The sequence below is a fragment of the Aotus nancymaae genome, unplaced genomic scaffold, assembly GCF_030222135.1.
Source record: "Aotus nancymaae isolate 86718 unplaced genomic scaffold, 86718_ANA_hifiasm-v0.15.2.pri h1tg000124l, whole genome shotgun sequence".
NCBI classification, from domain to species: domain Eukaryota; kingdom Metazoa; phylum Chordata; class Mammalia; order Primates; family Aotidae; genus Aotus; species Aotus nancymaae.
In genome coordinates, this window is record NW_026988539.1 from 824,214 (window position 1) to 845,316 (window position 21,103).

Genomic DNA, 21,103 nt, shown 5'->3' on the forward strand with positions numbered 1-21,103 from the left:
GAGGCTCCGCTCGGCCCCGCCTTCTGCCCTGGCCCCACCCTCGAGGCCCCGCCCCTTCTATGCCTTGGCCCCACCCACCCCTCCATGCCTTGGCCCCACCCACCCCTCCATGCCTTGGCCCCACCCACCCCTCCATGCCTTGGCCCGTACGGTCTCCGAACCGGCTCCACCTTCGCCTTGGCCGGGCCCCGAGGCCCCGTCCCCCGTTTCAGGACCGTTGGCCCCCGGCTAACGGTTCCATCACGTCCGCCGCCCTGGACGCCCGCGACCTGCCCCGGGCCCCGCTCCGTGCCTGGACTGCGCCGGTGAGCGGCGGGCGCTCCCACTGCTGTGCATCCCCAGGGGCCCGCGCACCCTCTCTGGGCTGCACCCGGGCTGAGAGCTGGGGTTTTGGCGGTGGCGGTGGAGAAGGCGCTCCTAGAGGTTCCCGCGGTCGGGGCCTGGGAGGCGCTGCAGACAGCCCGGTGTTCTCTGCACTCGGGACCCCTGTGCGGGGCGGCTGCGGGAAGACGGGAGTGGGGGGACTTCCGAGTAATGGGGCGTTCCGGTCAGTGAGGGGGCAGGAAGCCAGCGCTGTGTCCGTGTCTGTTTCTGCCCCCAATGCACTTTGGGTGGATTCTGGCCGCCACAGGGGTCTCCCCACCTCTCCCCCCGCCCACAGCCTAAGCCCCTCTTCACCCTGAACCTCCCTTTATCTCATGTGGTGAAGGGACACTGGCCCCGCCCAGGCTCCCAGGAGCACCAGAGCTGGCCCTGAGCCAGGCCCTGCCCCACCAGGCCCTGGGGACGCGGGTGACTCAGACGTGACTCAGGAAGGCTCAGGTCCTGCTGGCATCCGCAGAGGTGAGAAGGTGATCAGAGCTGGGATGGGGGACGCCCCAGGCGGAGGGGCAGCCCAGAGGAAGCACAGGGCCCAGTCTGGCCGGGCTGGAAAGTATGAATGGAGACCACGGGAAGGGTGAGGAAGGCTGCACCTGGTGGCTGGAACAGCAGGGGCAGGGGTTAGGCGGGGAGGGCGCAGCCAGAGAGCTGGCAGGTGGGGGGCCAATTGCCATCTGGGGGGGTTTTGCCAGCCTCACAGGGGGCCAAACCCCAGCCCCCGGTGCAGAGCCAGAGAGCCAGACCCACATTCCTGAAGTGGGGAAGATTCCAGGATTTGCGGTCTGCCTCCATTGCCCCCATCAGGGTTTGCTTCCCAGCCGGGGGTGTGGCAGGGTGGCCATGCCTGACCCCCACGCTGTGCTTTGCGATATAACATCTAGCCCAGGGGTCCCATTCCGTCAGTCAACAAATGACTTAGCCCCTTAGCTGTCGCTATGGGCGAGTAGGGCAGGAGGGCGTCAGCAAAACCAGGAGGAGGTGAGAGCAGTGCCTCCAGGGAAGGGGAGGTGTGGGGAGCAGTGGCCAGAGGCTGTCATGGCCGTGGGAGTCTTCCTAGGCTGTACCGGTGGGAGGTGACCAGGGGTGGCTGGCAGGGGACACTGGCAGATGGGATGCTGCAGGTTTGGGGATCATCTTGGGGTCCCCTGAGTCTCAAAGTATCCAAGGCAGGACACGTAGCCAATGGCTGGACCTTCAGAGACTGGGAGGAGGCTGCAGATGGGTGTGGGAGGTAGTATTTGAGAGCGTCGGCCCCTAGGCCATGAGCTCCTTGAAGGCCAAGTGAGTGCAGGGGCCGCTGCTGTGACCCAGGGTCCCTGTCTCTCTCCTGCAGCCCCACCAGCATGGGCAGCCTTGGCCAGAGAGAAGAACTCCAAGATGAGGACAAGAACTCAGGTGCTGATCCTGGGGGCAGGGAGGTGCAGGTGGGAGGGGCTGCAGAGTGCAGGGCTGGCCGGGTGCGGTGGCTCACGCCTGTGATCCCAGCACTTTGGGAGGCCGAGGTGGGTGGATCACCTGAGGTCAGGGGTTCAAGAGCAGCCTGGCCAACACGATGAAACCCATCTCTACTAAAAGTACTAAAAGTAATTTTTATTAGCCAGGTGTGGTGACAGGTGCCTGTAATCTCAGCCACTCGGGAGGCTGAGGCAAAAGAATTGCCTGGACCCGGGAGGTAGAGGTTGCAGTGAGCCGAGAGCGTACCTTTGCACTCCAGTCCAGGTGACAGAGCAAGACTCTGTCTTCAAAAAAAAAAGTGCAGGGCTGAGGCTGACAGGGGGCTGGGGAGAGCGCCCCCAGTCCTGCACATCAGGCTTTGCCTAGGATTCTCATTTGCTTACGAGTAGTCTCCAACCCTGCTACCGACCTGGCTTGGGGGATCTGGCTCAGGATTTGGGGGCTGCATGCCCAGAATGACCTGGGCTGCCGGCTGGACCTGTGGCCTTGGAGAACCCATCACCGAACCTCAGGTTACCCCCTCTGTAAAATGTAGGGGCCTGAAAGGGTCTCCCGGGGTCTGTTCTCTGAGGCTTAGGATTGGCCCATGGTGACGGGGGTGGCAGGGGGAGGTGTGGGTGGCCACTCTCAGAATCCACTTGTGCCGGCACCAACTACGGGGGGGGGGGTCTGGTAGCCCCTAGGTGGTGCCCGACGCCCGACCGTCTGTTTACGGGCTCCGACATCTCGGCCTCCCAGCACCTGGGTCCCTTGGGCCCCATTAGCCCTCGTTAGGGATGTTTGTCCTGGGTCTTCGACAGACGCCCGGCTCTGCCCTCGCTGCAGCATTCACCTGGGAGGTCCAGGCCAACAACCGCGCCTACAACTCGCAGCTCAAGGAGAAGGTGTTCCTGTGCTGGCGGAGGAGGAAGCACAAGGTGGGCGGCCCCTGCCCGCCTCCCGCGCCTCCCCCGCCCCCCCCCCCCGCCCCAGCGGAGCTGCCCTGGCCCCCTGGGGAATCTAATTTTTGCACCTCCTGAGTGCTGCCTCTGCCTGTGTTTGTATCCCACCACCTGCTGGGCCCCCCATCCCCTGGCCTAGGCAGCACCCCCATATCAGGTGGCCGGCGGCTCTCGTTCCAGACCAACATCATCTGCACGGCCAAGTACAACTTCTTCTCGTTCCTGCCACTGACCCTGTACGAGCAGTTCCACCACTTGTCCAACCTGTACTTCCTCCTCATCATCATCCTGCAGGTGAGGCGTGTGGCCTCCTCCAGGAAGCCCTCCCTGGCCACCTGACAACATTGATGTATTTGTCCGTGTGACGGGTGGGTTCATGCCCCGCTCCCCACAGACTGGGACCATCATTACTGAGTCCCCACTGCCCTGCCCAGGCCCTGGCATACAAGAGGCACTCAATACACATTGAATCACGAGGGTGGATGGAGGGACCTTCCAGGTCTGAGGACGGCACCCTCTCTGCGCCCGGTGGGTTCCTGCTGAGCAGGGCTGGGTGTCGGGAGGCACAGCTGTTCCCCAGCCTGGACAGCCTCGGCCACACGGCTCCCCTGGCCCCCATGCTCTGAGCTGACCTCAGAAGCAAGGGGGAAGGAGGGGCCCAGAGCATGTCCTCTGACCCGGACCCACAGAGCTGCTTCCCAGGCCAGCGTGGGGCTGTTTTCAGAGCACCCACCCCCACCCAACATCTCATTTCTGTTCTGTATAAAGAGAGAATTTCTCCTTTTACCCATCAAATCATTTGGCATTAATGGAGCACCTACTGTGTGCAGGCCACTGGCTGGGGCACCGGGGTGGGGGATGGTGGAGCTCACACCTGCAGGGTGACCTGGGGAAGCAGGGACACAGGAGGGAGGCAGAGCAGTGAGAGCCAAGCTTGGGGCTGGGGAGGGCTCCCTGGAGGAGGCGACAAGGGAGCTGGGCTTGGACTGGAGAAGAGTTTGCTGGGGAGACAAGGAGGCGTGTGGGAGACCTTCCAGGCAGGTGGTGGGATGCCGGGGGGTTGTCCCGAGGGCTGGGGTGTGGGAGATGGCTGGACCCCGGCTGAAGTGGCCAGCACAGTATTGAATGCCGGGCTGGGTTGGCTCGGTGGGAGGGGAGGGACAGGGAGGGGCTAGTGTGACCCCTCCCTGTGGCTCCCCCCACATCAGGGCATTCCCGACATCTCCACACTGCCCTGGTTTTCACTCTTCACTCCCATGATCTGCCTCCTCTTCATCCGTGCCACCCGGGAGCTGGTGGACGACATTGTGAGTGCCGTGGGGATGTGGCTGGCTGGGGGTCCGGGGGCAGGGTGGGGGGTCCGGGGGTGGGGTGGGGTCCCTTGAGCCCTGGGTGACAGTGGGAGGAGGTCTGGGCTTCCTGGAGCTTTAGGGAAACGTGGGCCTGGGGAGCCGGGGCTGTCGGGGCTGCGTCGTCCTTATCTGCCAGCACCCACACTGGGCAGGTGCCGCTGGTGGCCTGGGCTCCGTCGGCTGTGTGGCTTTGGGGCCGCTGAGCTTTGGTGGGTGGTGGTCTGGTCTGGCAGGCACACTGGGTGGTGGGCAACACGCCTGTCTTCTGCCCGCCGATGGCAGCGGGTCCAGTGGCCCGCACAACCGGGCATCCCTGAGCAGATGCAGCATGGCGTGGGGCTGGCAGACAGGGACCCCGTGTTGCCGGCGGTCACTCCTGGGCTGCAACGTGGCAGCGGCCTGGGCGGGGGCAGGAGAGGCTGGATGGTCTCTCTGATCGTTTCCCTCCTGGCCCAGGGGAGACACAAGAGTGACAGAGCCGTCAACGACAGGCCCTGCCAGATTCTGATGGGGAAGAGGTGAGGCTGGGCTGCAGCTGGGGACCCGAGGGGACACGGCGGCTCCGGCCCAGTAAGGCCATTGTCTCGGCAGGGCGGGGTACTCGGCCAGGTGTCTGTCACCTTCCATGTCCCCAACCTCCTGGCTGCTTGAGTCTCCCAGGAATGGGCCCGCATTCATCAGGCACCTGCCCGGGATGGGGACAGAGGCTGAGACCCAGATGCCAAACGCTTGCAGAGCTGAGGGCGATGGGAGGACAGGGAACATCTGAAGAGGACATGGGGACAAGGGCCCCGGAGGTCACTGGGTGGGAGCGCAGACCCCGAGGGGAGCGGGGTGGGAGGTCGGGGAAGGCGTCCTAGGAGTCGGAGCAACGGCCTCTGCTCTCCCAGTGGGGGCGAGTCGACAGCCCCCTCTCCCCGCAGCTTCACGTGGAAGAAATGGAAGGACCTGTGTGTGGGGGACGTGATCTGTCTCCACAAGGACAGCATCGTCCCGGTGAGCTGGGTTTCCCCGGGCCCCAGAACCCCCCACAGAGAGCGCCCCTCCCAGGGTGGGGAGGGCTCCTCGCCCCCCACGTGTCTTGTATCCCCTCCTGCAATGCCGCCCCCCTACCCCTCTTACCCCCACCTCGCCCCACCTCGCCTCCCCCACCCCCAGGCCGATATGCTCTTGCTGGCCAGCACGGAGCCCAGCAGCCTCTGCTATGTGGAGACAGTGGACATTGATGGGTGAGGAGCTGTGGCATCGCTGGGGACCCCGCGGGGCGGGGACATTGACGGGTGAGGAACTGTGGCATCGCTGGGGATGGGGGGGAGGTGGGGGGACATTGCCAGGTGAGGAGCTGTGGCATCACTGGGGACCCCGCGGGGTGGGGACATTGACGGGCGAGGAACTGTGGCATCACTGGCGACCGGGGGAGGCGTAGGGCCTGGAGGAGCCCCCTTCCCCCGTCACCAAGGAGGCGGCAAGCCAAGCTGACTCAGAGATTGGTCAGTCGCCCTCAGTCACTCAGTATGTCGGGCACAGGTGCTGCCAGGCGCCGAGGGTGCGTTTCCAGCCAGCAGGGGTAGAGGGAGGAGTCCAGGGGAAGAAGCCCACCCTCCCTAGGCTTTCACTGCTGCAGGCCCCATTGTGTGCCCAAGGGCAGGACGCCCTAGGCCCTGGCCTCAGCCCTCGGGCAAATGTGCTGTGTGGCCCTGGGCAAGGCCTCGGCCATCTGACTGGCAGCTGGCAAACAGTAGGTGCTCAGTGAAGATGTTTGAACGACTCCAGAAGGGGCCTGGGGGCTCCTCGAAGCCTCTATCACCTCGCTTTTCACCTCCCTCCCTTCCTCCCACCAGGGAGAGCAACTTGAGTTCAGACGGGCCCCGACGATCACTCACCAGGAACTGACCACCGTGAGGAATATGGCGTCCTTTCAAGGTGAGAGGCATTGAGCAGAGTCACGTCCCTCAAATCTGGAAAAGTTGGGGTATTTCATTGTCGTTATTGTATGTGCTGGCCAGGCATGGTGGCTCATGCCTGCAATCTCGGCACTTTGGGAGGCTGAGGCAGGAGAATCACTTGAGCCCAGGAATTCAAGGCCAGCCTGGGCAACATAGCGAGACCCCACCTCTACAAACAGTAAAACGATTAGCTGGGCCTGGTAGCATGCTCCTGTGGTCCCAGCTACTTGGGAGGTTGAGGTGGGAGGCTCGCTTGAGCCCAGGGAGGCTAAGGCTGTAGTGAGCTGTGATCACAGCACTGCACTCAGCCTGGACAGCAGAGTGAGACCCCTGTGTCAAAACCAAAAAGGTGCTATATTCCGTTAAGTGTAAAATTTACCCACAACAGTCACGTTTGGTTGTTGATTTTTTTTTTCTGAGATGGAATTTTGCTCTCGTTGCCCAGGCTGGAGTGCAGTGGTGCGACCTCAACTCACTGCAGCCTCCGCCTCCGGGGTTCAATCGATTCTCCTGCCTCAGCTTCCCAAGTAGCTGGGACTACAGGCACCCGCCACCGTCCGCCTAATTTTTTGTATCTTTAGTAGAGATGAGGGTTCGCCGTGTTGGCCAGGCTGGTCTTGAACTCCTGACCTCAGGTCACCCACCTGCCTCGGCCTCCCAAAGTGCTGGAATTGCAGGCGTGAGCCACCACGCCTGGCCCCAGGTTTCGGTTATTTCATTGAAAACGCCCTGTGCGCGTGGGCTGGCAATTCCCGTGGGTGGAAAGGCCTCTAAGAACAGAGTGCTGCCCCCACTTCACGGCCTGCCTGTTTCTTAATTTCCACCTGGAGGTGTTTCACGAGTGGTGTGGAAACAGTTACTCTGCTGCAGCCCAGCCTGGAGTACACTTTTTTGTTTTCCTGTCTTATTGTGAAGGCAGCTCGCTCTGATTCGCACGCAGTCTTTTCCTTGAACTGCAGACTCCTGACACCTGTTTTTCCCATCTGCCTGTGGTATCTGGGGAAAGGCTTAGTCGTGGTGGAGGGTGCCTGCCATCTGTCCTAATTTCCCTGACAGTCCCAAGTCCCAGAACTTGGCCAAAGGCCCTCTCATTTTTTTTTTTTTTTTTTTGAGACACAGTGTCACTCTGTCACCCTGGCTGGAGTACAGTGGTGCAATCTCGGCTCACTGCAACCTCTGCCTCCCAGGTTCAAGTGATTCTCCTGCCTCAGCGTCCCCAGCAGACCAGCTGGGTTCACAGGCGCCTGCCACCCGACTAATTTTGTATTTTTAGTAGACACGGGGTTTCACCATGTTGGTCAGCCTTGGTCTCGAACGCCTGACCTCAGGTGATCCACCTGCCTTGGCCTCTGAAAGTGCTGGGATTACAGACGTGAGGCACTGCGCCCAGCCGGCTCCTTTATGTCATGCCACCGGGGCACAGGATCATAGACAGGCAGAGGCTCTTCCTTTCCCACTTTTCCTGGGTGAGCACGGAGGGTTTCTGCGGGCCTGGCCTCGGACACCTGCCCCGGCATTGTCACTGGGCATGAACCCATTTTTCAGAGGAAGAGGCACGGGGTGTGGGCTTGCCCTGTGGTTTCTCTGCCCCCACAACATAGGTGTGTCCAGTTCCCACATTCAGGACAGAGTCAGGCTCCCCATCCCTAAGGCGTGACAGGGAGGCAGATGAGGACCCGTCAGGAACCCTGTGGCCCCTCTCCCTTCTGGGGTCCCAGCCTCATGCCCCATTATCATTTTAACCCTCACTGAACGCTGCCCTGGGCCAGTCTGTGTAGTCTGAACCTGTTTCCTGCAACAGAAGTGAGGCCATTGTAGGGTGTTGGTGAACGGGGAGGGGATGGTGGACAGGCTCCGGCACCCAGGAGGAGGCTCCTCGAGCAGGTGTTCCTTCTCCTCTTCCCTTTTGACACATTCATTGAGCACCTACTGTGTGCAGGTGCTGGGCTGTGCCCTGCGGTCAGAGCATGGCTGAGATGAGGCTGGCACCTGCTCTCATGGAGCTCAGACATTCACAATGGAGAGGGGGGTGCAGGGAGCCTGGAGAGGAGGGCCTGAGCCCATTGACTCACTGACCACCTGGCTGTGCACAGGCACAGTGACATGTGAGGCGCCCAACAGCCGGCTGCACCACTTCGTGGGGTGCCTGGAATGGAATGACAAGAAATATTCCCTGGACATTGGCAACCTCCTCCTCCGAGGCTGCAGGATTCGCAACACAGACACCTGCTATGGACTGGTCATTTACGCTGGTATGGCCACTCCAGGGTCCTCAAGCAGGAGCTGTCCCGACGGGGGCATGGGGGATGGATGTGGGGATGGGTGGACGGAGGGCTGGGTAGATGGCTGCATGGATGGATAGACAGATGGATAAATGAGTGGGCAGATGGATGGATGGGTGCTAGGATGGATGGGTGGGTGGATGGATGGATGGATGGGTGCTAGGATGGGTGATTGGATGGATGGATGGGTGCTAGGATGGATGGGTGGATGGATGGATGGATGGATGCTAGGATGGGTGGGTGTACGGATGAATGGGTAGCTGAGTGGGTGGATGGTGAGTGAAATGGGTGGATGAACGGGGGGGTGGATGAGTGGGTGGATGGATGGGGGGGTGGATGGGTGGGTGGATGGGTGGATGGATGAGTGGGTGGATGGGTGGGTGGATGGATGAATGGGTAGCTGAGTGGGTGGATGGTGAGTGAAATGGGTGGATGAACGGGGGGGTGGATGAGTGGGTGGATGGATGAGGGGATGGATGGGTGGGTGGATGGGTGGGTGGATGGGTGGGTGAGTTGGTGGGTGGATGAGTGGGCAGATCGGTGGGTGAATGGATGGATGAATGGATGAATGGTAGGTGAGTGGGTGTATGGATGAATGGGTAGATGGGAGGGTGGAATGGGTGGATGGATGGGTACGGGTAGATGAGTGGGTGGATGAGTGGGTGGGTGATGGGTGGATGGGTAGTGGGGTGGGTAGATGGGTGGATGGGTAGATGGGTGAGTGGGTGAGTGATGAGTGGGTGTGATGGGTGGGTGGATGGGTAGATGGGTGAGTGGGTGAGTGATGAGTGCGTGTGATGGGTGGGTGGATGAGTGGATGGGTGGATGGATACATATTTGTAAACCCTTCATGATTTTTGACACAAAAATCATGAAGAACGGTGGCAAGATCCATCTGAAGAGAACCAAGCTAGATCTCATGATGAACAAGCTGGTGGTCGTGGTGAGCTGCCAACAAGTGCCCCTGCCCCAGGAACACAGAGGAGGGGCCGGGGCAGGGATGTCATCTTCCAGGTCCCAGTTTCCTTCTTCTGCAAAATGTGTGGCCTGATCCTGTGGGCAGGTCTTTCATTAAAATAATTTTTTGGCTGGGCGTGATGGCTCATGCCTGTAATCCCAGCACTTTGGGAGGCCAAGCCAGCCTATCACCTGAGGTCAGGAGTTCAAGACCAGCCTGGCCATCTTTAGGAGAGATGGTGAAACCCCATCTCTACTAAAAGTACAAAAATTAGCCGGGTGTGGTGGCGGGCACCTGTAATCCCAGCTACTCGTGAGGCTGAGGCAGGAGAATTGCTTGAACCCAGGAGGCGGAGGTTGCAGTGAGCCGGGATTGCCCCATGACATTTCAGCCTGGGTGAAGAGAGTGAGATGCGTCTCAAAATAATAATAATAATACTTTTTTACAAAAGTTTTATAAAATAAATATTTTTTTAGCCTGGGCGAGATGGCTCATGCCTATAATTCCAGCACACTGGGAGGCTGAGGTGGGAGGATCACCTGAGGTCAGGAGTTCAAGACCAGCCTGGCCAACATGGTGAAACCCCATCTTTACTAAAAATATGAAAATTAGCCAGGTGTGGTAGCTCATGCCTGTAATCCCAGCTACTTGGGAGGCTGAGGCAAGAGAATGGCTTGAATCTGGGAGTGGGAGGCTGCAGGGAACTGAGATTGCGACACTATATTCCAGTCTGGGCGACAGAGCAAGACTGTCTCAAAAAGTAAATACAAATAAAAAATAAATAAATGTTTTTGAGTCCACTTGATTGCCCAGGATGGAGTGCAGTGCCATCATCATAGCTCACTGCAGCCTCCCGGGCTCAAAGGAACCTCTGGCCTCCGCCTCCTGAGCAGCTGAGACTACAGGTGTGCGCCATCATGCCTGACTAACTTATTTGTGAATTTTTTTGTTGAGATAAGGTCTCACTTTGTGGCCCAGGCTGGTTTTGAACTCCTGACCTCAAGTGATCTGCCTGCCTCAGCCTCCCGAAGTGCTGAGATTACAGGCATGAGCCACTGCACCCAGCCCCAGCCTTATCTTTGCATTCACCCCGTCCTGATGGCAGAGTGGAGGCCGCCGCCATCACACGCCCCGTCTCGCCCCCCCCCCCGCCCGCCCCGTCTCGCCCCCCCCCGCCCGCCCCGTCTCGCCCCCCCCCCCGCCCGCCCCGTCTCGCCCCCCCCCGCCCGCCCCGTCTCGCTCCCCCCCCCGCCCGCCCCGTCTCGCTCCCCCCCCGCCCGCCCCGTCTCGCTCCTCGCCTTTCCCCACTCCCCCGTCGTCACCCGCCCCGTCTCGCTCCCCCAGCCCCGTCTCGCTCCCCCAGCCCCGTCTCGCTCCCCACGCCCCGTCTCCCCGCCTCGCCCCTTCTCGCTCCTCGCCCGCCCCGTCTCGCTCCCCCCGCCCCGTCTCGCCCCCCTCCGCCCTTCCCGTCTCGCCCGTCACCCGCCCCGTCTCGCTCCCCCCGCCCCGTCTCGCCCCCCTCCGCCCGCCCCGTCTCGCTCCCCCCGCCCCGACTCGCCCGCCTCCCAGATCTTCGTCTCCGTGGTGCTCGTCTCCCTGGTACTGGCCTTCGGCTCCGGTTTCTTGGCCAGAGAACTCAGAGACAAGCACTATTACGTCAGGGCGCTGCACAGGAGCGGCGTGGCCGCAGACGCCTTCCTCACGTTCTGGGGCTTCCTCATCCTGCTCAGTGTCACGATCCCGATGGCCACGTTCATCATGTGAGTCCCCGCTGGCCGGCCGCGCCCCGGGTTCAGATGCGGAACGGGGAGCAGTCCGCAGATCCGAGTTCGTCTACCTGGGGAACAGCATCTTCGTCAACTGGGAGCCGCAGGACGTGCCGGCCAAGGCCCGAAGCACCGGCCTCAGCGACCGCCTGGGCCAGGTGGGACACATCTTCTCAGACAAGACGGGGACGCTCACCCAGAACATCCTGACCTTCAGCAAGTGCTGCATCAACGGCCGCGTCTACGGTGCCGGCGGCACCTGAGCTCGGGGCTGGGTCCTCACTCTCCCAAGGGGCTCGGGGACGGACCCAAGGACCAGAGCCGCGGCTGGCCCCGTGCCCAGCACTCCCACCCAAATCGCCACCAGGGAACCATAGCTACATGCCTGGTTTCTCTTGGAGGGGCCAGCAAACTTTTTTGAGAGGGAGTCTCACCCTGTCACCCAGGCTAGAGTACAGTGGTGTGATCTCAGCTCACTGCAACCTCGCCTCCTGGGATCAAGCGAGTCTCCTGCCTCAGCTTCCCAAGTAGCTGGGACTACAGTCCTGCACCACCCGCCTGGCTAATTTTTGTATTTTTTTTTTTTTAAATAGAGATGGGTTTTCACTATGTTACCCAGGGTGGTCTCGAACTCCTGACCTCAGTTGATCCGCCCGCCTCAGCCTTCAAAATGTTGGGATTATAGGTGTGAGCCTCTGCCCCAGGCCAAACTTTTAAACTGTGTGTGTGTGTGTGTGTGTGTGTGTGTGTATATATATATATATATATATATATATATATATTTTAGATGGGGGTCTCGCTCTGTCACCCAGGCTGGAGTGCAGTGGCACGATAATAGCTTAGGCAGCCTTGAATTCCTGGGCTCAAGCCATCCTCCCGCTTCAGCCTCCCAAGTAGCTGGGACTACAGGAACGCCCCACCACACCCGGCTTATTTTTGTATTTTGTGTAAAGAGGGGGGTCTCCCTATGTTGCCCAGGCTGGTCTTGACCTCCTGGGCGTAAGCGATCCATCTGCCTCTGCCTCCCAAAGCCCTGGAATCACAGAGGTCTGCCACCACACCTGGCCCTAGTCTCCTTTTGACTTTCACAAGCCTTTATTTGTGGATGCTGAAATTCGAATTTCTTAGTATTTCCCAGGTCACGAAATAGTATTCTTGTCATTTTTTTTCCTAACCATTTAAAAATGTAAAAACGATTCTTAGCTTGCAGGCCATATAAAAATTGATGATGGGGTGGGGTGTAGTTTGCCAATCCTGGGTCTAATTTATAACCAGGGCATGTGGTTTTTAGACCAGGATCTCAGAACACCTGACTGGGTCATAATTTAATGCAGTGACCGGTCCCTAAGAAATGTTTCAGGTTCAGCCATAGAAAAATGGGCCCAAGGCTGAGGCAGGCAGATCACTTGAGGTCAGGAGCTTGAGACCAGCCTAGCCAACATGGTGAAACCCTGTTTCTACTAAAAATACAAAAATTAGCCGGGCGTGATGGTGTGCACCTGTAGTCCCAGCTACTTGGGAGGCTGACGCAGGACAATTGCTTGAACCTGGGAGGTGGAGGTTGCAGTGAGCTGAGATCGCATCGCTGCACTCCAGCCTGAGCAACAGAGTGAGACCCTGTCTCAGAAAAAACAAAAAAGGGGGTGCCCATTAGGTGGCGCACGCCTGTAATCCCAGTACTTTGGGAGGCCGAGGTGGGCGGATCACCTGTGGTCAGGAGTTCGACACCAGCCTGGCCAACATGGTGAAACCCCATTTCTACCAAAAATACAAAAAGTAGTCAGGTGTGGTGTCACACGCCTATAATACCAGCTACTCACAAGGCTGAGAAAGGAGAATTGTCTGAACCCAGGAGGCAGAGGTTGCGGTGAGCTGAGATTGTGCCATTATACTCCAGCCTGGGCGACAGAGCGAGACTCTGTCTTTAAAAAAAAAAAAAAAAAAAAAAGGCTGGGCATGGTGGCTGACACCTGTAATCCCAGCAGTTTGGGAGGCTGAAGCGGGCGGATCACCTGAGGTCGGGAGTTCGAGAGTAGCCTGACCAACATGGTGAAACCCCGTCTCTACTAAAAATACAAAAATGAGCCTGGAGCGGTGGCGGATGCCTGTAATCCCAGCTACTCAGGAGGCTGAGGCAGGAGAATCACTCAAACCTGAGAGGTGGAGGTTGCAGTGAGCTGAGTTTGTGCCACTGCAGTCCAGCCTGGGCGACAGAGCGAGGTTCCATCTTGAAAAAAAAAACTCGCCCCAGAAGGAGCACAAAAAACGTGTTTTCTGGCCAGGGCTGCACCTAACTCTAGCTGTCCTTCTGGGGTCCCTGGGAGACAGTACGGGGTGCTCCCGTGTTCCCCACTTTGTGCAGATGGTGGAAACGGAGGTCAGCTTTTACCCCAAGATTGCTTGGGGTGTGGGTTCTGGAGCCGCAGGCCTGGCTTGTGTGGCTGCATCCGGTGGCCCCTGGAAGCCTGAGACTTGGGGGCAGGGGCTGTGGGATCCCACGTGGGGGGTCTGGCAGAGCTGGGGCCTGAAGCTGGGTCTTTCCCCAGGGCCGGATTCGGAGGCCGGGAGACCTAAGGTGAGCCTGCCCACCCTGCAGCGAGGGATGGTGAGGGGTGTGGGGAGAGGCGCGCCCACAGCCAGCCGTCCCCCGCCGCCCCAGGAGAACCCCTACCTCTGGAATGAGTTTGCGGACGGGAAGCTGCTCTTCCACAACACGGCCCTGCTGCGGCTGGTGCGGAGCGACAGGGATGAGGCGGTGCGGGAGTTCTGGCGCCTGCTGGCCATCTGCCACACGGTGATGGCTCGGGAGAGCTGCAGTGAGCACCCGCCGGTCCCTGCCCGCCTCCCCACCTCCCCATCCCTGTGGTGGCTCAGGCCCCTGGGCACCGCCGTGTCCGCAGCCTCAGCGGTCACCCAGCCCATTTTCCAGGGCTCCATTCATCTGGCTTAGAGGGCACTCAGGCCAGTGACCCCAGTGCCACCTTGAGGGCGTCTGGGCCTGGAGCCCAGGCAGCATTGCCCAGTACGGGGCGGGAGGGCGGACGTGTCATCGTCAGGACTAAATGATGTCCAGGCCTGCAGTTGGAGCCCAAGGAATCTGCCGTTGAGCAGGGCGGCCTCTGACACACTTCCTCCGTGTATTGGGCTCAGAGGTTGTACGGGCCGGGAGGCCGTCATTAGTAAAGCAGCAGCCCTTGCGGGCTCCTCCCTGCACTGGGGAGATGGTGACGGGACTCCACCACGTGACCCCAAAACAGCCCCCTCCCCACAGGCCAGCTGTTGTACCAGGCGGCCTCCCCCGATGAGGAGGCGCTGGTCACCGCGGCCCGGAACTTCGGCTACGTCTTCCTGTCCCGCACCCAGGACACCATCACTGTCGTGGAGCTCGGGGAGGAGCGGGTCTACCAGGTCCTGGCCATAATGGACTTCAACAGCGTGCGGAAACGGATGTCGGTGCTGGGTGAGCCCCGCCACGTCCCCGGCCCCTGAGGAGGTGGGCAGCGGGGGGCCTCTGTGGGCAGCAGCGCCTGTTCCCCCGCAGTCCGAAAGCCAGAGGGCGCCATCTGCCTCTACACCAAGGGCGCCGACACGGTCATCTTCGAACGCTTGCACAGGAGAGGGGCGACGGAATTCGCCACAGAGGAGGCCTTGGCTGTGAGTCCCTGCAGGGAGGAAGGCTGGTGTGTGTGTGAGTGTGTGTGTTAGTGTGTGTGTGTCCGTGTGTGTGGGTGTGAGTGAGAGGGTGTGGGGGTTTGAGTGAGTGTGTTAGTGTCTGCGTGTCGGCGTGTGTGAATGTGTGTGGGCGTGTGTGTGAGTGTGTGGGTGTGTGAGTGAGTGTGTGAGTGTGGGTGTGTGGGGGTACCACATACCACCATGCCCAGCTAGTTTTTTCTATTTCTAGTAGAGATAGGGTTTCAGTATGTTGGCCAGGCTGTTCTCAAACTCCTGATCTCAGGTGATCCACCCACCTCAGCCTTCCGAAGTGCTGGGATTACAGGCGTGAGCCACCGCGCCTGGCCTTACACACGTTTTCTGAGCCCATTGTGGCTGCTGTGGGTAGGGGAGGCGACGCTCTTGGTGGTTGGGCCCAGGCTCCAGAGCCCAGGAGGGGGCTTGGGAGGGCTGAGCCTCGGATGTCGGGTTCAGAATGGTGAGAGCTTCCACCTGCCTGGCCCCTAGGCCTTTGCCCAGGAGACCCTGCGGACGCTGTGCCTGGCCTACAGGGAGGTGGTTGAGGACATTTACGAGGAGTGGCAGCCACGCCACCAGGAGGCCAGCCTCCTGCTGTAGAACCGGGCACAGGCCCTGCAGCAGGTGTACGGCGAAATGGAGCAGAACCTCGAGGTGGGTGGGGTGGGTGGCGGGGGCACCCAAGGGGTCCCTGGGACTCTCCTGCCCCTGCCAGGAAGCTGGGCGGCTGCTCAGTGTCTTCCCTGTCCTGCCTGCCCCTGACCAGCTGCTGGGAGCCACAACCATCGAGGACAGACTCCAGGACGGCGTCCCTGACACCATCAAGTGTCTCAAGAAGAGCAACATCAAAATATGGATGCTCACCGGGGACAAGCAGGGTGAGTCCTGGTGGCTCCGGGTGGCTGAACCCCACAGCGTGGATCTTCACCCTTCCCCCCAGTCCCAGGTGAGGCGCAGTGGCTCACGCTCGTCATCCCAGCACTGTGGGAGGCCAAGGCAGGGGGATCACCTGAGGTCAGGAGTTCGAAACCAGCCTGGCCAACATGGTGAAACACCATGTCTACTAAAAATACAAAAATGGGCCGGCTGTGGTGGTGGGTGCTTGTAATCCCAGCTACTTGGGAAGCTGAGGCAGAGAATTGCTTGAACCAGGAGACAGAGGTTGCAGTGAGCCGAGATTGTGCCACTGCCCTCCAGCCTGGGCGAGAGAATGAGCCCTTGTCTCAAAAAAAAAAAAAAAAAAGTGATTATCAGGGTGGCCTCTCTTGGCCAGGAGCCAGCCCAGGCAAAACCATTAAGTTTTTTCTCTTCTGATTTAAAAAGATACTCAGGCCGGGTGCGGTGGCTCATACCTATAATCCCAGCACTTTGGGAGCTAAGGCAGGTGGACCACCTGAGGTCATAGTTCGAGACCAGCTTGGCCCACATAGAGAAACCTCGTCTCTACTAAAAATAAAAATAAAAATAAAAAAATTGGCCGGGCGCGGTGGCTCAAGCCTGTAATCCCAGCACTTTGGGAAGCCAAGGCGGGTGGATCACAAGGTCAAGAGATCGAAACCATCCTGGTCAACATGGTGAAACCCCGTCTCTACTAATACAAAAAATTAGCTGGGCATGGTGGCGCGTGCCTGTAATCCCAGTACTCAGGAGGCTGAGGCAGGAGAATCGCTTGAACCTGGGAGGCAGAGATTGCACCATGTACTCCAGCCTGGGCAACAAGAGTGAAACTCCGTCTCAAAAAAGAAAAAAAAGAAATTAAGACGTTTTGTGGGTTCCTGAAGGCACCGTGGGTCCTAGGCCATGTGCCTGATGATCCCGGCCTCAGACACATCCCTGGGCAGTCCAGGGCCAGCCAGAATCTCAGGGCTGGCTCTCATTGGCCAGCCTTGGTTACAAACCCTTCTCTGAACCAGTCACTATGGCCAGGGGATGGGGCACGCGGCTGCCATTGGTCGGGGCGGAGTGGGCGTGGCTCCCCGCAGCCAGTGCAGGACCCGTAGACGTGCCGAGCGGGTCTGGTTTGCAGAGACGGCTGTGAACATCGGATACGCCTGCGAGCTGCTCTCAGAGAACATGGTCATTCTGGAGGAGGAGGAGATTACGTAAGAAATGGGGGTTGGGGGTGAGCAAGGAGGGTGGGGAGGTGAGGACAAGGGGCACCCAGGTGCATGCCTCAAAGGACGGGGAGCCCGAGGCAAAGTGGGAAGTGGGGGATTGAGAGGGGAGCGAAGGGTAGAAGGAAGGAGTCAGCGTGGGCAGTGGAAGGACAGTGGATGGGACAGCGAGGGGACGGTAGAGGGAGAGGGCTGGAGGCAGAGGAGACGGAGGAGCAGAGGAGGGAGAGGGAAGGGGGAGGGATGGGGGAGGGGGGAGTAGGCAGTTGAGGGAGAGGGAGGGGCAGTGGAGAGAGGGAAGGGGGAGGGGGCAGTAGAGGGATAAGGGCAGAGACAGGGTGTGAGAGTGGGGGTGTGGGGAAGGAGGGGAGGGGAGAGGGAGGGGAAGAGGTGGGGCAGAGGAGGGAGAAGGGGGAGAGGGAGGGGAGGGGAGGGGGGGGGAGAGGGAGGGGAAGACGTGGGGCAGAGGAGGGAGAAGGGGGAGAGGGAGGGGAGGGGAGAGGGAGGGGAGAGGGAGGGGAGAGGGAGGGGAAGATGTGGGGCAGAGGAGGGAGAAGGGGGAGAGGGAGGGGAGAGGGAGGGGAAGATGTGGGGCAGAGGGGGGAGGAGGGAGGAGGGAGGAGGGAGAGAGGGAGGGGAGAGGGAGAGGGAGAGGGAGGGGAAGATGTGGGGCAGAGGAGGGAGGACGGGGAGAGGGAGGGGAGGGGAGAGGGAGGGGAGGGGGGAGGGAGGGGAGGGGAGAGGGAGGGGAAGACGTGGGGCAGAGGAGGGAGAAGGGGGAGAGGGAGGGGAGGGGAGAGGGAGGGGAGAGGGAGGGGAGAGGGAGGGGAAGACGTGGGGCAGAGGAGGGAGAAGGGGGAGAAGGGGGAGAGGGAGGGGAGAGGGAGGGGAGGGGAGAGGGAGGGGAGAGGGAGGGGAAGACGTGGGGCAGAGGAAGGAGAAGGGGGAGGGGGGGAGAGGGAGGGGAGAGGGAGGGGAAGACGTGGGGCAGAGGAGGGAGGAGGGAGAAGGGGAAGAGGGAGGGGAAGATGTGGGGCACAGGAGGGAGAAGGGGGAGAGGGAGGGGATGGGAGAGGGAGGGGAGAGGGAGGGGGGAGGGAGGGGAGAGGGATGGGAGGGGAGAGGGAGGGGAGGGGAGAGGGAGGGGAGAGGAACGGGAGGGGAGAGGAAGGGGAGAGGAACGGGAGGGGAGAGGAACGGGAGGGGAGAGGGAGGGGAGAGGGAGGGGAAGACATGGGGCAGAGGAAGGAGAAGGGGGAGAGGGAGAAGGGGGAGAGGGAGAAGGGGGAGAGGGAGAAGGGGGAGAGGGGAAGGGGGAGAGGGGAAGGGGGAGAGGGGAAGGGGGAGAGGGGGAAGGGGGAGGGGGAGAGGGAGAGGGAGAAGGGGGAGAGGGAGAAGGGGGAGAGGGAGAGGGGGAAGGGGGAGAGGGGGAAGGGGGAGAGGGGGAAGGGGGAGAGGGAGAAGGGGGAGAGGGAGAGGGAGAGGGAGAAGGGGGAGAGGGAGAAGGGGGAGAGGGAGAGGGAGAAGAGGGAGAAGGGGGAGAGGGAGAAGGGGGAGAGGGAGAAGGGGGAGAGGGAGAGGGGGAAGGGGAGAGGGGGAAGGGGGAGAGGGAGAGGGAGAAGAGGGAGAAGGGGGAGAGGGAGAAGGGGGAGAGGGAGAAGGGGGAGAGGGAGAGGGAGAAGAGGGAGAAGGGGGAGAGGGAGAAGGGGGAGAGGGAGAAGGGGGAGAGGGAGAAGGGGGAGAGGGAGAAGGGGGAGAGGGAGAAGGGGGAGAGGGGAGAGGGAGAAGGGGGAGAGGGAGAGGGAGAAGGGGGAGAGGGGAGAGGGAGAAGGGGGAGAGGGGAGAGGGAGAAGGGGGAGAGGGGAGAGGGAGAAGGGGGAGAGGGAGAAGGGGGAGAGGGAGAAGGGGGAGAGGGAGAGGGAGAAGAGGGAGAAGGGGGAGAGGGAGAAGGGGGAGAGGGAGAAGGGGGAGAGGGAGAAGGGGGAGAGGGAGAAGGGGGAGAGGGAGAAGGGGGAGAGGGAGAAGGGGGAGAGGGAGAAGGGGGAGAGGGAGAAGGGGGAGAGGGAGAAGGGGGAGAGGGAGAAGGGGGAGAGGGAGAAGGGGGAGAGGGAGAAGGGGGAGAGGGAGAGGGAGAAGGGGGAGAGGGAGAGGGAGAAGGGGGAGAGGGAGAAGGGGGAGAGGGAGAAGGGGGAGAGGGAGAAGGGGGAGAGGGAGAGGGAGAAGGGGGAGAGGGAGAAGGGGGAGAGGGAGAAGGGGGAGAGGGAGAGGGAGAAGGGGGAGAGGGAGAAGGGGGAGAGGGAGAAGGGGGAGAGGGAGAAGGGGGAGAGGGAGAGGGAGAAGAGGGAGAAGGGGAGAGGGGAGAGGGAGAAGGGGGAGAGGGAGAAGGGGGAGAGGGGAGAGGGAGAAGGGGGAGAGGGGAGAGGGAGAAGGGGGAGAAGGGGGAGAGGGAGAAGGGGGAGAGGGAGAAGGGGGAGAGGGGAGAGGGAGAGGGGAGAGGGGAGAGGGAGAAGGGGGAGAGGGGAGAGGGAGAGGGAGAAGGGGGAGAGGGGAGAGGGAGAAGGGGGAGAGGGGAGAGGGAGAAGGGGGAGAGGGAGAAGGGGGAGAGGGAGAAGGGGGAGAGGGGAGAGGGAGAAGGGGGAGAGGGAGAAGGGGGAGAGGGGAGAGGGAGAAGGGGGAGAGGGGAGAGGGAGAAGGGGGAGAGGGGAGAGGGAGAAGGGGGAGAGGGAGAAGGGGGAGAGGGAGAAGGGGGAGAGGGAGGGGAAGACGTGGGGCAGAGGAGGGAGAAGGGGGGAGAAGGGGGAGAGGGAGAAGAGGGAGAGGGAGAGGGGGAAGGGGGAGAGGGGGAAGGGGGAGAGGGAGAAGGGGGAGAGGGAGAAGAGGGAGAGGGAGGTGAAGACGTGGGGCAGAGGAGGGAGAAGGGGGAGGGGGAGAAGGGGGAGGGGGAGAAGGGGGAGGGGGAGAAGGGGGAGGGGGAGAGGGGGAAGGGGGAGAGGGGGAAGGGGGAGAGGGAGAAGGGGGAAAGGGAGGTGAAGACCTGGGGCAGAGGAGGGAGAAGGGGGAGAGGGAGAAGGGGGAGAGGGAGAAGGGGGAGAGGGAGAAGGGGGAGAGGGGGAAGGGGGAGAGGGGGAAGGGGGAGAGGGGAAGGGGGAGAGGGAGAAGGGGGAGAGGGAGAAGGGGGAGAGGGAGAAGGGGAGAGGGAGGTGAAGATGTGGGGCAGAGGAGGGAGAAGGGGGAGGGGGAGAAGGGGGAGGGGGAGAAGGGGGAGGGGGAGAAGGGGGAGGGGGAGAAGGGGGAGGGGGAGAAGGGGGAGGGGGGAGAAGGGGGAGGGGGAGAGGGGGAAGGGGGAGAGGGGAAGGGGGAGAGGGGGAAGGGGGAGAGGGGGAAGGGGAGAGGGAGAAGGGGGAGAGGGAGGTGAAGACCTGGGGCAGAGGAGGGAGAAGGGGGAGAGGGAGAAGGGGGAGAGGGAGAAGGGGGAGAGGGAGAAGGGGGAGAGGGAGAAGGGGGAGAGGGAGAAGGGGGAGAGGGAGAAGGGGGAGAGGGGGAAGGGGGAGAGGGAGAGGGGGAAGGGGGAGAGGGGGAAGGGGGAGACGGGGAAGGGGGAGAGGGGGAAGGGGGAGAGGGGGAAGGGGGAGAGGGAGAAGGGGGAGAGGGAGAAGGGGGAGAGGGAGGTGAAGACGTGGGGCAGAGGAGGGAGAAGGGGGAGAGGGAGAAGGAGAAGGGGGAGAGGGAGGGGAAGATGTGGGGCAGAGGAAGGAGAAGGGGGGAGGGGGAGAGGGAGGGGAGGGGAGGGGAGAGGGAGGAGAGAGGGAGGGGAGGGGAGAGGGAGGGGAAGACGTCGGGCAGAGGAGGGAGAAGGGGGAGAGGAAGAAGGGGGAGAGGGAGAAGAGGGAGAGGGAGAAGGGGGAGAGGGGGAAGGGGGAGAGGGGGAAGGGGGAGAGGGAGAAGGGGGAGAGGGAGGTGAAGACGTGGGGCAGAGGAGGGAGAAGGGGGAGAGGGAGAAGGAGAAGGGGGAGAGGGAGGGGAAGATGTGGGGCAGAGGAAGGAGAAGGGGGAGGGGGAGAGGGAGGGGAGGGGAGGGGAGAGGGAGGAGAGAGGGAGGTGAGGGGAGAGGGAGGGGAAGACGTCGGGCAGAGGAGGGAGAAGGGGGAGAGGAAGAAGGGGGGAGAGGGAGAAGAGGGAGAGGGAGAAGGGGGTAGAGGGGGAAGGGGGAGAGGGGGA

General features: G+C 61.5%; 2 protein-coding genes across 2 annotated transcripts in view; one reads left to right on the forward strand and one right to left on the reverse strand.

Annotated features, from left to right (window-relative positions):
- The first annotated feature begins 719 nt into the window (after positions 1-719).
- ATP8B3 (ATPase phospholipid transporting 8B3) overlaps positions 720-21,103 on the forward strand; it is a 31,533-nt gene continuing 11,149 nt past the window's right edge. Inside the window, 21 exon segments of the mRNA XM_064371227.1 lie at positions 720-958; positions 1,715-1,776; positions 2,662-2,753; positions 2,958-3,071; positions 3,986-4,084; positions 4,586-4,647; positions 5,053-5,125; positions 5,288-5,358; positions 5,880-5,886; positions 5,977-6,052; positions 8,169-8,328; positions 9,213-9,300; positions 10,885-11,075; positions 11,137-11,327; positions 13,628-13,656; positions 13,741-13,911; positions 14,358-14,541; positions 14,623-14,735; positions 15,261-15,395; positions 15,538-15,649; positions 16,798-16,873. Coding sequence (XP_064227297.1) covers positions 867-958; positions 1,715-1,776; positions 2,662-2,753; positions 2,958-3,071; positions 3,986-4,084; positions 4,586-4,647; positions 5,053-5,125; positions 5,288-5,358; positions 5,880-5,886; positions 5,977-6,052; positions 8,169-8,328; positions 9,213-9,300; positions 10,885-11,075; positions 11,137-11,327; positions 13,628-13,656; positions 13,741-13,911; positions 14,358-14,541; positions 14,623-14,735; positions 15,261-15,395; positions 15,538-15,649; positions 16,798-16,873 — 2,198 coding nt within the window. The 5' untranslated portion in view covers positions 720-866.
- Positions 18,390-20,563, reverse strand: LOC135272692 (uncharacterized; the record flags this gene model as incomplete). Its single annotated transcript, XM_064371235.1, is given in 6 exon segments — positions 18,390-18,467; positions 18,470-18,662; positions 18,748-19,222; positions 19,798-19,860; positions 20,094-20,200; positions 20,343-20,563. Coding segments are annotated over 6 exon segments (1,137 nt in total), but the record flags the coding sequence as incomplete, so codon positions are not given.